General features: G+C 41.7%; 1 protein-coding gene across 1 annotated transcript in view; it reads left to right on the top strand.

Moving 5' to 3' along the window:
* Positions 1 to 15,741, top strand: part of xylt1 (xylosyltransferase I) — a 76,560-nt gene that overhangs the window by 46,709 nt on the left and 14,110 nt on the right. The window contains exons 5-8 of the mRNA XM_052085188.1: positions 5,360 to 5,440; positions 7,703 to 7,919; positions 8,296 to 8,472; positions 13,152 to 13,417. Of these exons, the coding sequence (XP_051941148.1) occupies positions 5,360 to 5,440; positions 7,703 to 7,919; positions 8,296 to 8,472; positions 13,152 to 13,417 (741 nt within the window). The remainder of the gene's footprint in view (positions 1 to 5,359; positions 5,441 to 7,702; positions 7,920 to 8,295; positions 8,473 to 13,151; positions 13,418 to 15,741) is intronic.

Here is a 15,741-nt window from a genome sequence, read left to right as displayed (position 1 = left end):
TCCATCCATCCATTTTTCGATCCGCTTTATCTTCACAAGGGTCGCGGGGCGTGCTACAGCCTATCCCAGCTGTCTTCGGGCAGTATAGGCTGGGCACACCCTGTTACTTCTTCCTACTCCTTTGAACATAATAATTGTGTTGTATGATGACTGATTTTACAATTTTACTTACCGGTACCCTACTTCCGTTCAATTTATTACTGTATATGTTTTTTTGTTCAATAAACAAACAAACAAACCAACAAACAAACTAGTTGCCAGGCAATCGCAGGGCAGACATAGATGAACAACCATCCACGATCACAGGCACGCCTAGGGACAATTTAGCAGTGGTTCTTAACCTGGGGTTGATCGAACCCCAGGGGTTTGATGACTCGGTCTCAGTGGTTCGACGAAGCCTCTACCATTGAGGTTAAAACACACCCGACTCAACATTTCAATTAGTTATGACACGCCCGCTTGGCCATCACTGGCTGCACATGATCACATTACATTGCTTCTCCAATCAGTGCTGTGGAAAATTTAGTTCGCTCAGTAGTCAGTGTGACTGTCATGATAGCACGGCGCGTGATTTTATTTTAGAATGTTTTAATACATGCTAACTATGTTGAGCAAAAAAAAAAAAATGCGCCGCATGGATTCACATGCATCACAGAACATGATGGAACTCAGCATCCTATCTGCATTTGTCATGCCAAGTTAAGCAACTCTAGTCTCGCTCCGGCAAAACTGAAGGAACACTTCTTGAATCCGATTTGTATTTTTCAGTAATGAAGGGTTTGATGAATGTGCATATGAACTGGTTGGGTTCGGTCCCTCTAATAAGGTTGAGAACCACTCATTTAGGTTGTTCAATCAGCCTGCCATGTATGTTTTTGGAACGTGTGAAGAAGCCGGAGAAAATCCACACAGGCACAGGGAGAACATGCAAACTCCACACAGGAAGGCCCGAGCTGGAATTGAACCTGGATTTTGGGAGCAAAACCACCACAATGAAAATTACTGAAGTTTGTCTTAACAACTGTTTAATAAATGAAACTTATAGGCTATAAAGAAAAAAATCTGTCCTATATTTGTTATAGCACAGTGATTTTTGATTGATTGATTGATTGATTGATTGATTGATTGATTGATTGATTGATTGATTGATTGATTGATTGATTGATTGATTGATTGATTGATTGATTGATTGATTGATTGATTTTTAAGGAACGGTTATTTCCTGCAATTGGCTGGCATTCAGTGCAGGGTGGACCCCGCTGACTGCCCAAAGACGGCTGGGATAGGCTCAGGCACGCGCTCGACCCTCGTGAGGATAAAGCGGTTCAGAAAATGGACGAGTGGAAATGTGATTTAATTATCTTTATCCATTGAGTTACATAGGAGCCCCTCTTCAATATCACCTGAACAATGCTGCCATTCATTGAACTTGTTAATCCATAAAAATAGTCTTTGTGTAATTATGAGTGTAGTGCAACTTTTTCTCCTTCTAAGCATTGGTTCAGTCTGTCCAAAGTACAGCTTAATACATTAATCTTTGGAGGATCTTGGATCAATAAGCTCTTGGAACTCCTGAGACATCAGCACCTTCAAATACCAACTTGGTGCCCAATCAGTGGCTTCTTAAAGCATCTCAAGCATAAAGTAAAATTAGAATGATCACATCTTACTAAGTTATGGGGCGGCCCGGTAGTCGAGTGGTTAGCACGTCGACTTCACAGTGCAGAGGTACCGGGTCCGATTCCGGCTCCGGCCTTCCTGTGTGGAGTTTGCATGTTCTGCCCGTGCTTGCATGGGTTTTCTCCGGGTCCTCCGGTTTCCTCCGACATTCCAAAAACATGCATGGCAGACTGATTGAACACTGATCGAACAGCTGGGATAGGCTCCAGCACCCACCGCGACTGTAGTGAGGATAAAGCGGTTCGGAAAATGAATGAAGTTATGCACATCCAGGGTTCCTTGGCACAGAACTGTCCAATTTGACTTAATTTAACAGAAAATTACAGTTCCATCTTTGTACGTTCTTATTTACATGTTCCATTAACCCTCGTAGTCCACCGTTTGCGATAAATGCAAAATTATGTCTTTGAATCAAAGGCAAAGGCATTCGCAATAACACGAGAGAACTGAAACGTATGGGGGGGGGGGTTCTAAAATGGCCGAAATTTCATGACATCACCGGCTGATAATTCTCAGGCATCGCAGCAATAATAAAAAAGGTTTTGATTCCGTAATCTTCACAATTTACATATTTTGCACCATTGAGACCCATTATAATTCATATTTTTGAATGTGTCGTAAACCTAATGTGTAAACATGCATTTCACGCGATTTTTACGTCAATCGCTTTGTTTTCGCTTGAACAGACGTATGCATGCCACATTGTTGGGTTGAGGTCATTCCAATTGTGCAACTTTTAGGCGGCGCCAGAGGATCGCAAATGAGTTTGCCTTTTTGCAGGAGGCTTCAAACCAGTGCATTTTACACGAACACGTCCGGTCGGGATTGTTAGTAGGGCTCGGTTGGGACCTCCAGACACATTTTTTTTTTCCTTTTGCAAAAAATAAAGAATAAAAAATCCCAAAGAACTAATAAAAACGATATATGTATGGATAGCACAGATGCCTCTGAACATTTTGAGTGTTTGAAAAAAAAAGAATGTTTTTATAACACAACATACATCATTTCCAAAATTGTAAAACGCGTAACTTAGGGTTTTTTTGTTTCGAAGGACCTAAAGGTTAAACAGGCCCAGATGTCACACAGAGTGAGTACATGCATGAGTAAATTGAGATCATGCTTTTTGCGACACGTTTGGTGCTATGCCATGAGATATTTCAAATGTAAAATGGGTTCCTTGGCTTAATAAAGGATGCCAAACACTCATCTAAATTGATAGGAGAAAAAATACAATGGTGTGTGGTTGAAATGCCTTGAGAAAAACTCCGCATTAAACGTTTATTCAACTGAAATCCTACCTGCCATATAACCTGTAATTTAATGTTGGGCTCAATCATCTACTCTATTCATCAAAACTTGTTGAAATCCTAAATCTGTCTTCGTTTCAATCCAGGTTGGAGAACACTGGTTGCCAGTCTTTCCATTGTGACTATAGAGTATTGGCAAGAATCCAAACGGGTGAAGGAGTTGAGGGTGGTCTCTCCTGCGCGGCCCCGTCCTGACTACTGCTGTTGTTATCAGTGGGACGGGAGACAAGCATTATTTCCCCTCTAATTCCCTGATAATGTCTGTCCTACCGCATGGCTGCCTCTCAAAGGCAAACGCAGAGCCACTCACACCAATGGGGCGTTCTGTGTGTGTGTGTGTGTATGTGTGTTTGTGTGTGTGTGTGCGTGTGTGCGTGTGTGTGTGTGTCCAGAGAGGCCAAAAGATGAGTTACACGCATGCTTTGCCAAAGAGTGTGACCCTCTTTCCCAGCCTTTTATCTACACAGTCTCCCTGCGCTTACCTTTTTCCCTTTTAAGCCCCTTTCAATGACTTTCCAGCAGTGCTGAAAACGATTGAGCTTTGTGAGCAGGATGCTTGTCTTTAATTTTGTGACTGATGTGCTAATATTATTCCAAGTCGTTTGTTGGGATATGAAGTTGTCATCCTAGAAATCATTGACTCCTTTTATAAGTATGAAACAAAAGGTAACAACATCTTGCAAGTCAAAATGTTTTTTTTTGGTTTGTTTGTTAAATCAATTTGTTCCGACAGAGATGATCCTGTAAAAGTGATCTTTGTCAAATGCGCTTGAGTGTCTAGCAATAATCAACTCTAACATTGCACCATTCCACCCCGGGATCATCTAACAAAACTCCTACGTATAAAAAGGGCACCTTATGAATTTAACAGGACCATCGAAGTGAATCAGTACCATCGTGATGACGTTTAATTGACTGTGATATTGGGGAAAGTGCACCATTTTGGTGTGCCCGGCGGGCTTTGAAAGCAAAGTATTGTGTGTGGGTGCGAGTGTGCCTGTGTGTTATCGTGCGGTTGTGTGTGAATACCACTGAGAATCAGAGCAAGCACAAGCCTGACAGTATGCAAACTTGACCCAATGGACTTGGGGTGACCGCTCAGGTGGCAAAGTTGGAGTATGACATTTGCCGTATGTGTGTGTGTGTGTGTGTGTGCGTGTGCACGACTGCTCGTGCGTGAGCGTGCCTTCAAGCATTTTTGCGTTCGTGTGCATGTATATTGTATTGGCAATGTGGCCGTCACCCAGCATGCGTGTGTGGGTGGGAGTACAGTACGGAGACGGAAGACTGCGTGTGTCTGCACAGCATATCATCAGTTGGACTTTATGGCTCAGGACCTCCTAAAATAAGCCCCCCAGGCTGTGAAATTGCTCCTTCAAGGGAAAATGACATTAATATGCGCTTGTCCCTCCCCCCGCTGATCCTTGTGCTCTTTCCAAAAGGCAAAGCAAAGCATCATGAAAGGCTCCGAACCAGATGAAATGACTGGGGCATATAGCCTGCAGAGCAAAGCTTTTAGCCTGTCTGGCCTGCGTATGAGAGAACACTGGCCTACAATGTAAAACCAGCATGTGGTCTTTTCTCAAAATAATAGCGACACAATCTTTCCTATGATGCCAAGTAGTCCGCCGGGGAGGGGGGTGGGGAGTAACAACCCCAGAGCTGCTCAGGTCATTAAGTCATCTGTCTTCATTTTGTCTTTTTCTTCAGAAAACAATGATGTTGAATGTGCCAAACTATGTCTGTCCTTTTTACTCAGATTATGATTCCCGCTTACCGGTACATCACACAAATTTGAAAAGAAAATGATTGTGAAATTTTCAGGAAAAAAAAAGGAACATGACGTGTATTTGAAAATGGGACACAGTAACAATCCGCTAAAAAGTTTAAAAGCAGCCTTGAGTATTTATTTCAGTGTCGCATGTATTTTGATTCACGGGGCCATTTAAGAAGACCTTCACATTCTGATGACTGTATTGCATGTTTTCAATTGAACGCCATTCAAAACAGATCATGCTCACAGTGAAGGACACGTTCATTTAGAGCAGTGCTTCTTCGAACCCAACCAGTTCATATGCACGTTCACCGGACCCTTCTTTTGTGAAAAATAAAAAATTTCCCGCAGCACTGATTGGACAAGCAATGTCATGTGATCATCCACAGCCAGCGTTGGCCAGCAGGGCGTGTCATAACTAATTGACATGTTGAGTCAGGTGTGTCTCAACCTCCATGGCTGAGGCTCCGTCGAACCCCTGAGACCGATTCACCTAACGCCTGGGGTTCGATCGAACCCAGGTTAAGAACCACTGGTTTGTCTTCATGGCATACGGGTGTTCTTCAACTAACACAAAGCCGCCACCTTCTGTTTTTAGGACAAACAACCAGCTGGTGGCCTTCTTGTCCAAATACAGAGACATGAACTTCATCAAGTCGCATGGCAGGGACAATGCCAGGTGAGTCCGACTCTGTGACCCCCAAGTCACATTTCTGAATACGTCTCCTAATGATCACTGGTTCCCACTTCCATTCTTCTTTTTACTGCCCCATTTTGAATTCTGCATTAGCGTTGTTATTGTGCTAAACCGGTGAGGTCTCCATCTTTGCTGCTGCCACCCGCTGCTCTCCGCACATGTGCCGCCCCGATGGCCAAGCAGGCGTCATGCTGCACTCCCAACTACCCTCAAACACATGCGTGCATGACTCAGCTTGACTCAACAATACCTCTGTGCATTTACAGCCACATTGCATCACTTCTCTCAGCGTTGCTGTGTTTGGAAAAGCAAGGCAATTATTGATCAAAAAACATTAATCTGGCTGCTAAATTGAAGTGTGTATGTATTAGCTTTTCACAGATCTGATTTGGCTAAACCTGGCTAAATCTTATATGTTGCATTGTATGCATCTTTTGTGATTAGATGTAATGTCTTCATTTGCCAATCTGATCAATGGCGTCATTGATCGGCTGCGCGGAAGAAGAAAGCCGCGGCGTCTCCAAAGTATACTGTGTAAAGTTTATCTGTGGTGGGTCGCCACGAATGAAATGTGGCTGCCAGTTATTGATTTTGATGCCTGTCAATATGAAACCGATGTACCACTTTTGTTTCGCTGCATGGAGAGGCCGCTGTGCTCCTCTGCCAATCGATACCATCACTTTCCTTTCTGGTATGACACTGTAAATACAGTACCTAAAATGAGTCAACTATCAGAAGTCTCATCATATAAGTTTGAGAATCAATCTAGTTAGTGCGATCATCGCCAGCTCGACCAGTATTGATCCACACAGCACTGCAGCAGGCGTAATGGCCGTTTCATGTACTCGGTGCTTTTTTTGTTTGGATATGTTAATATTTTTGCTCAAGCCGAGTATATTTGGCGTATATTTGGATAGCTGAAACACTTCACTTCCAGTCCCCATGAAACCAACTAATTCCAAAGAGGCCTATTTGGGTGACATGAACCCGACTCCCCGACGTGAACACTTCAGTTGGAAAAGCATCCATTATATACGTGTAATTTGTAGCTGGTGATGAAAGTGTATTGTGACAAATCAACAACACATTGAGACTTGTCCCTTAAGGTAACAAAAAGGATATTTTTTTTCAATATTTATTTATATATTTATTTTTAACTTCAAGGCACAGATGACAAAGTCCAGGCCCGGGGGCCAGATCTGGTCCGTCAAATCATTTTATGTGGCCCGCGAAAGCAAATCAAGCATGTCAAGTTCCATGAGGCTTGCTCAAGCCTGAACCAAAATTTTCATTTGTAATCCACGATAACAGTCATTATTCTTGACTTCGGATTTTAAAACTAGTTATTCATCAATTTGTTGTGCGCTCTGTATGTAATATGTGGAGGGAATTAAACATTTATATGGTTTTCCAAAATTCATAATGGCCCTCAAAGGGAATCCGTAACTACAACGTGGCCCATGACAAAAATGGGTTTGACACCCAGTTTCCTGGTGAAATGTAGTGTTCATTAAAACGATTTGCAGATTGGCAAGAGTAAGCATGCGTTGATAGACGAGCTGAGAGCGAGGAAGTTACTTATGGGCTATTGAATGGATTTTGGATGTGTAAAGATTCCCTCATCTGCCATTTGAATGAATAAGTCTCGACGGCACAATCAATATGGTTGAAACGTCTGGATATTGTAGCAGTGCCTAAAAAGATGTGTAAAATATAACTTTGTAAACTTACATAAACTAAAACACAAAACTCATCTCTGCTAACAAAAATATTGAATGTGAAAAGTTTGAAGGTGAAATAATGTGATAATTCCTAAAAATCGACTAAATTCACAGATGTTAAGATCAGAGTCTCTCTGGAATGACCTCCCACTGAACATTCGGCACGCCTCCTCGCTGCCATCTTTAAAACCCGCCTAAGAACTCACTTGTATTCTTTGGCATTTGACTCTGCGTGACTCAGATTTCTTCTTGGTTTTGCTGTTCGGTGCTTTTTACTTTTTTTATTACGGCATTCTTTATCAGCATTATTCCTTTTACTTGTTACCGGTATCCTTTACGCAAATATCAATCGGGAAATACAATAGGAATCACCGTCCTTAAGCATAATTTTACCAAAACATGACCGATTTGAATGATTTATCAATTTGCATTTGTCTTGTTTTACTCATCGAAACGGTAATGGTCAGTACGATAACACATGCTAGCTTCGCACAATATGGAGTCATCTTTTTATTTTCACCAGATTTATCCGTAAACAAGGCCTGGATCGTCTCTTCTATGAATGCGACACCCACATGTGGAGGCTGGGTGACCGTAAAATCCCAGAGGGCATCTCTGTGGATGGAGGATCCGACTGGTTCCTTCTGAACCGCATGTTTGTGGAATATGTCATCAACTCCAAGGACGATCTGGTCACCAACATGAAGCGCTTCTACGCCTACACTCTGCTGCCCGCCGAGGTAACACTCAGAAAACACATTTTCATTTTTCCGAACGCTGAGTGACAGGTAAGCGAAACTTTATATTCGGGAGTGCTTTGCTCTTCGACACAGAAAGCGTGGATTTCTTGCCGTTGGTTTTGGCAGGCAAAAATAACCTGAAATCATAAAGTCGAAGCAAAATGGGAAGCTGGGCTTTGTGCCTGTATTCAACAGAAATTGCATTTTTGTCATTACCTTATGTGATTGTACATTTTCTACTGCTACTCTTTCGCCATTGAGCATTGAAAGGGAAAATAAAATAGGGAAATAGGGAAAATAAAAGTATTTTTTTTCTTCTCACTTTCTGCTACAGCCTCTTCACCTTCCGCCACATGTTTGTTTGTTTGTTTTCCAGTCATTCTTCCACACTGTGCTGGAGAACAGTGCCTACTGTGAGAGCATGGTGGATAACAACCTGCGCATCACCAACTGGAATCGTAAATTGGGTTGTAAATGCCAGTACAAGCACATCGTTGACTGGTGCGGATGTTCCCCCAATGACTTCAAGCCTGTAGACTTTCACCGCTTCCAGGTAATAATACCACCCTCCGTTAATTTCTCTTTTTGCTTTGCAATGATTCATGAACTGGCCTGAGACACAGCCAGTCGCATTGGACACATTCAACCAATTCATTTAATGACATTTGGACAGGACACTTTGAAGTAATGACATAAATACTTGCATGTACAATCACCAAAGACCACGTAGTGGAGATGCATCCGTACAATGTAATGTACACGTTCAGCAACGTATGGCGCACAGGTCACATCTGGCACGTCCAGAGTCTCGGAGCGGTCCTCGTAGTGTTGATGTAGTCAAAATTAAATGTCAAATATGATATTGATTATCATGCATTGTACATGTATTGAATGTACAATGCTATTTTTTGATCCATTTTCTCTTAAACCGTCTATTTTTCACCATGGCTGTTTTATCACAATTGCTGGATGTCATTTAATGGCACCTAGTGTATGTAATGACTGTAAATGATGCACTTTAAGATATTATGCATATGTCATTTTAATGACATATGTAATACATGACAATTCATATGGAACACAGTAAACGTTGGCACGTTGGCATGACCGTCGCCAACCGTTCCATTTTCTTGTGTGGCCCCTTTTGAAAATGTCATCTCCCATTTATGATCTAGTGAGAATGAAAATTTTTGATCGAAAGGTTTTGTATGTTTTGTACTTTTTTGTACGGAAATCTGTCATGCAGAAGGCTATTAGCTCATTCAGCTGTGTTATTAGCGTTGCTGCAAACGACAGTGACAATGGTAAATGTATTTCATTTATTATTCAAGTACCGTAATAGCTCTTGGACTGAGAAAATCAAAAGCGATCACTTTTGGGTTTTATTTTGCTTTTTCAGCGCTTGCATTAAGTCTCATTAGATTTTTTTTGTAGGTCTACCCAATTACGTGATCAGTGAACGGTCAACAGAGATAAAAAGCATTTTGAGCCCTTGACAGAAAAAATGCAGAATGCTTTTCCCTTCTCTGTTATATAAAAATAGATTTGGTTTGAATGGGGTTTTAATTGCATATTGACAAAATCATTTTCAATAGAAAAAGGTCAGCAATAGCTCATCCGCGAGGACTCGGGTGACGCTTTAAATGGACAAAGAAATCGTTCAAGTCATTCAGGACGTGCTAGTGTGCATTGTGACTCCTGTTGACGTGCCCTTGAGCCCTTGGAAAATCACCTGAGGGCCACAGAAAGTGGAAATTGAATTTCCCTTTGAGACATCATATTCATCATGTGTATTTATGTTTTTTAATTTAAGTTTTATCCCATTAGCTACTAATTCTTAAGTGTGACAGCTCATTGATTTCCCTTCTCATAGTTTGATGAAAAGATGAAACATCTCACCAATGAAATGACTCATAAGTGACAAGCACACCCATTACCGTATTAGTTCATTTTCTTCATTCACGCTTTGTCCTCTACATCAGCGTGTTCCCGTTGACCTCACAATCAATAAGGAGAAAATAATATCTTAGTTTCGGTGGCCCAGAAAGTGAACATTTGAAAAGTAATTGGACCCTCCTTGCCTTTGGGTATTAACAGAAGGAGTAGGATAGTTAGCTTTTTAAAATGGAAGCAAGTGAGTGACAGTCACCCCAAGAGCCTGTCAAAGAATCTGAATCCCAGTAAGACTTTGATTCTAAAAAGCACCATCTGTGGCACAAAATGAAAATGTTCAGACGCAGTTAAATACCTCTTGAAGTCATCTACTTTTTTGACCGTGACTCCTGTCTCGCACATAGCTGTCAAAGCCGCAGCACTTGACTTCTTTGCCAGATCGGTCTGCCACCTGTCTCGCCTCATTCACTGGCGCTCTCATGCCAACACATTACCACAGCTCCCTGCCGGCTTTGGTTGGCACCACGGTATATCAGTGAAGGCCATCCCTGGGCATAAAGTAGGGAACAAAAGCAGGCTTTTCATGAGCGTGCCAGGCTCCACTATAAATAGGACTTGAGATCCCACTGAGCACAAAATCCGAATTTCCCTCTGAATCTTAAAATTACAGATCGAGACGAGAACATTACTCTATAAAAGAAGGGCCTTTCTCATTAAAAAGTCATTGCCCTTAATTGGCATAGGGCGGAAGTAGGAGAAGAAGAATAAGTATTGTGTGGAATTTACCATGTATATTTTTTTTTAATGGTGATTCTCCCATAGTTGGCAACTAATATTGTAGGGAGCGGCTGTTTTGCAGTTAGCAAGTTGCTGTGACAACCTGGCAATAGTCTAAATTATTAATTATTTTTCTGACATCCATGTGGTTGTCTTGCAAATTTTAAATATATTCATTGTCCGAACCGCTTGATCCTCACTCGGGTTGCGGGGGGTGCTGGAGCTTATCCCAGGCATCTTTGGGCAGTAGGCGGGGGACACCCTAAACCGGTTGCCAGCCAATCGCAGAGACAAACAACCATCCGCGCTCACACTCACACCTAGGGACAATTTGGAGTGTTCAATCAGCCTGCTATGCATGTTTTTGGAATGTGAGAGGAAACAACATGCAAACTCAACACAGGGAGGCCGGAACTGGAATTGAACCTGGTTCCTCTGCACTATGAGGTCAACGCGCTAACCACTGGACCTCTGAGCCACCCCAAAAATCAGCAGGTTAATTCAAAATAAACATGAAGTGTTGAGAATGGTCTCCCTTATGATCGCCAGCAAATGAAGGTGCCACTACAAGCACTTTAAAGGAGCACGTTGATGTCACGTCCAGTTATTTTGTAACGACTCTGGAAATCGTCTCACATTATGATGGTAGATCATGTTACAGCTGTCCACTTTGCAGCATAATTATTGTGAATTGCCATCACTCGAAGTGAACTTAATCTAGAGAAAGAAAGTGCTGGTGTGCCTTTTAAATGGGTCATCTTCGTGTAGTAATGCATTTCACATCGCATTTGGGAAGCATGTGGGAAAGACTGGCTATGACAGCACCGAAGGGCATGTCAAAACCCACTAGTTCTGGGAACATTCAAGCACCCAAATTTCCCACCTACGCGTTCCGTTTAATTGCTGGAACGACGCACAATCATCTGGTGCCATGTAACATCAAGCTGGCAGCCTGGAATGACAGTTGCAACACGAGAAAGAGCTGAGATGCCCAAAATGTGCCAAAAGTTCATTTGATCTCCTTTTTTTAGTAGGTTGCACCAAGGTGCTTGGTGCTAGCAAACTATTGGTTAACTATTGGTTTTGTGTCTGTGGCTGACAAGAATCGCCTTTGTGTAAACGCCAAGCTGTGGAGGCGGCAGATTTCATAATGCGCCTCCCTCCAGCCAAAGAAGCAAAAGTAGCAAGGCCAGAGAGGGTGAGATTAGCATGGGCAAAGCAAAAATAATAAAAAATATATTATCTGAATGTTACACTACTGACTACCAATAAGAACTAACAGAATTATGTGCGAATGTGAATGTAATCTGCCTTAATCTTTCCAAAGTCCCCGTGCAAACCCCCGTGAACGTCTCTGGAACTTTTGAGGCAATTTATCAGGAATTTAACCCAAACTACTTTTGAGGCCTATATATACGCCATAGTAGCTGCTTGACATTTCCCCCCAATATAGCAAAAAGTCAATGTCAAAAGTTTCTTACGAGTGTTCACATTCTGTTTTCTTTTCCCCCTCTTGTAAAATTCTTGATACAGTATTAACCACTTGGCACTACATCTGCGATTAGAATCTCTAAATCTGACTAAGCTCCCTGTATGCACAAAGGCGTAAGACAAGATACAGTTTGGCTCAAGTTAATCATGAAATTGGAATGGGATCCCCTCAAATGATTTGGCTTGACTTCTTGTTTCATGTTCCAGAAATACTTTATTCCAAGCCCTTCGTTTACATAAAAAGGGGGTAAGAAAAAGCAACATTTGTGGATTGAGACTGTCTGTTGCATTAATTATAGACCAATAAAATCAACGACATAAATAAAGATGAATTGGATTGGATTGTAACTGATCGGCCCGTCTCAATACAGGATATGAAATTTCAGGAATGTATTTCATTCTTCAAATAAAAGCCTTCAAATCCATCCATGCATCGAAAATTCTAATTTGCTCATCCTCACGAGGGTCTCGGGGCATGCTGGAGCCTGTCCGAGCTGTCTTTGGGCAGTAGGCGGGGCCAACCTGAACTGGTTGCCAGCCCTGTACCTTCTGCTAATTTATGGAAGACTGTTTAATTGTTCTGTCTCTCGCTATATACTGCGTTGCTGGCATAAATGGATGAACAAACATGTAGTTACGGTAATTCAAAATGTATTTTCTGACAAAGAATGTGAATTTGGATCATTTCCTGTCATGGCACACCACTTTTCCACCGCTTGGGAAGTGCAGGTCGAATAAATGCGTGAAGCGCTGTACACATTGTAAATATTTAGCTAAACTTTAAAACACTGTACCTTGCGCATACGCTCGATCATCACTATCAAATGAAAAGAATAGATGAGTCATTGAATAGAATAAAGTGATACTGTAAGATAAGGGCAAAGGGGAAGGTTTGCCATCCTTGTGTGTTTAAGAAACTTTTTTTCCTCTGTTTGTTTTGCCCGTGCATTGCCTCTATACACATGGTGTCTGTTCCATTGTCATCCTGGCACAAAATCATTTCTTAATCCCTTTCTTTTTTCTTTTTCTTTTTTTGGTCCCTTTATCTCATCTGCCGCACGCTCTCTGCAGCAAACGGTGCGTCCCACCTTCTTTGCCAGGAAGTTTGAAGCCAGTGTGAACCAGGAGATAGTGAACCATCTGGACGCCTACCTGTTTGGACCGTTTCCACCGGGGACGCCAGGCCTAAACTCGTACTGGGAAAATGTGTACGACGAGCCAGATGGTGTGGCCAGCCTGTCGGACACACAACTCACCTACTACCATTCCTTCTCAAGATTGGGTTTGGCCCGCGCTGCCGCATCGCTGCAAGGCACCCCACGGGATCATAGCTGCAGGTTAGAATTTCCGAATGCATGAATGTGATCAAGCGTGGAGGTGGATTCATTTCAACCAGTTGAATCATCAGTTTGAATGGCTTCTTATATTATTGTTATTATGATCATTCTTATGATTGTTGTTGTGTTTGCCCCTTTTTTGTGGACTAAACACCAAATATACAAAGCCAAGTACAGTATAAACAACCAAAAACTTTGTACTTTTTTTTTAACCAAATCCACTCACCATCATTGCAAAGTCTAATTCTGTTTCCAGGAGAGACGGCAGTGAGTAATGTGGTTCAGTGTGACTTAGTGACCAGCGTAAGTTACAAGATGGCATTCAACTGAACATTTAATCATCCAATTGTCCAACTATTTTACTCAATGAAGGATTATGCAAATATATTAAAACTATAAAAAATAATTTGTCAAACATTTGGTGTATATTTATATTCACTCAGTTGCAATTGGTTGTTTTTTAATCAAAGTTAGGCCCATCTTACTTTTTGTAGATCTGAATTTCCCATGATCATAATCAGTATTACGCCGTAATAGCGGTGAGCCATAATTTTCTGGCCAATCATCAGTCTCCGTTCTTGAAAAAAACCTGACATGCCCATCTCCCATTTTTGCCGATCATGATTATTTTCATAACCAACACCATACACCTTCAATGTGCCAATCTTGTTTGATTGTAAAACACTGAACAATACTTGTGAAACAATACAAGTGGGTTTATGAACTATTCATGAAATAGTTCTCTAAATGATGAGGACAGTGGCTAACATTTTCAGACCTCTGCGTAGGAAAATGAGATCGGTGGACAATTGGATTCACCAAAATTGAGGAAAATCAGCGCATATCCCAGTGTATCTGTGCTGATGTTATTCCATAGTTTTTACAACAAGTGTTCTTAGGCAAGTTCTGTCCAGCCCCTGTGTGCACAAGAATTCACAGGTATGCATGCACTTCCACATTTGGAGAGCAGACACTCTGCACAGGCAACATTAGAAACACCTTTTTTAACAAAAAGTGGGAGATGATCTTAACTGCCCGAGGGAGAATCTGCTTTGCCCATAAATGAAGTCGCTGAGACATCGGACCAAGCACCACTCTGTTCATTCGTAACTGTATTAATTCCAGCATTGTCCATGTGTGTATAGCTGGCAAATGAGCACCATATCTACAATACCTGCTGGTCCCCCGTGTTCTCCAAAGTGTGTTTTGTGCCATCAAAAGGCCATCTCGCACTGCATCGTTCACATCAAAAGTGGAATCTCATTCAGGAGATTTACTGTATTTCATAGTATTGGTGAGAAACAATATGCCGTCTTTCTTTCAGGTTTCACGCTATCAATGGGGTGAATCTGCGTGTGTACATCATTGTGCAGTCTACTGGTGTCTTGAATCCACATGTCACTATGCTATTTTTGTAATTGTAAATATAAGTTACTGTAATTCAAAACCTTCAAACAACTGCTACTTTAACACACATGGGGCAGCAACACATGCAGACAGAGCATTCAACCCGACACACATGCGTACATTCTCTGTAGGACCCCCTCTGTTAATTACCCTGCATTTCTTCCAATAGATGACAGTGCTGCCTGGCATGTCGTAGCCCACCATGATACACTGGAGGTGCACAATTAAATTTGGATTTGCCCGCACACTGTTCAAACACCAATGAACATATTCACTTAAAAATCTGCAATATGGTGAGGGCGCCAACGGTGAACAACTCTGTTGCAAGGGTTCAATTGAATTGAATTAAGTCAGAGATGAGAAAGCTGCCTTAATCAGCCGAAACGTTGATTTTGTTAGGAAACGTTGGATTTCCGAAAATCTGGTCCATATGTTCGGTTAAAAAAGGAAATTGTAATTGAAATTCATGTACGTTGTTAAGTATTTCATCAGCATAAGCGCTCAGTAACATCTGTTGGAACAGCATTGGATTAACTTTAGTTTGTCTATGCTGAGGTGATGAAACCCACACGCAAAGTGATAAAACAGGAACAAATTAAAAACAGAACGCGGAGGTGTGAAATGCCAATTTGTAAATGCGTGACAGAGAAAAGCGCCCGTTGACAAACAAAAGGGAAAAGAAAGCAACACCTCAGTCGCATTGCAACAACGCAATATTTTATATGCTCATGCTAATGAACCCCCAGCCCCGACCCACTCAGTGTGGGAGACCTTTTTTTTCCCCCTCTTTTTTCATAAATTCCAGACATGTCAAGAACCATACAATACAACCAAAACATTCCAAACAATAGACTGCAGTCCCAATTTATTTAATCTGATCCTTGTATGATCAGGATGATCCCAAATCCCTTGAATCC

The sequence above is a fragment of the Hippocampus zosterae genome, chromosome 13, assembly GCF_025434085.1.
Source record: "Hippocampus zosterae strain Florida chromosome 13, ASM2543408v3, whole genome shotgun sequence".
In the NCBI taxonomy this organism is placed as follows: domain Eukaryota; kingdom Metazoa; phylum Chordata; class Actinopteri; order Syngnathiformes; family Syngnathidae; genus Hippocampus; species Hippocampus zosterae.
Note: the sequence above shows the minus strand (reverse complement) of the source record. Positions and strands in the feature narration are given on the sequence as shown.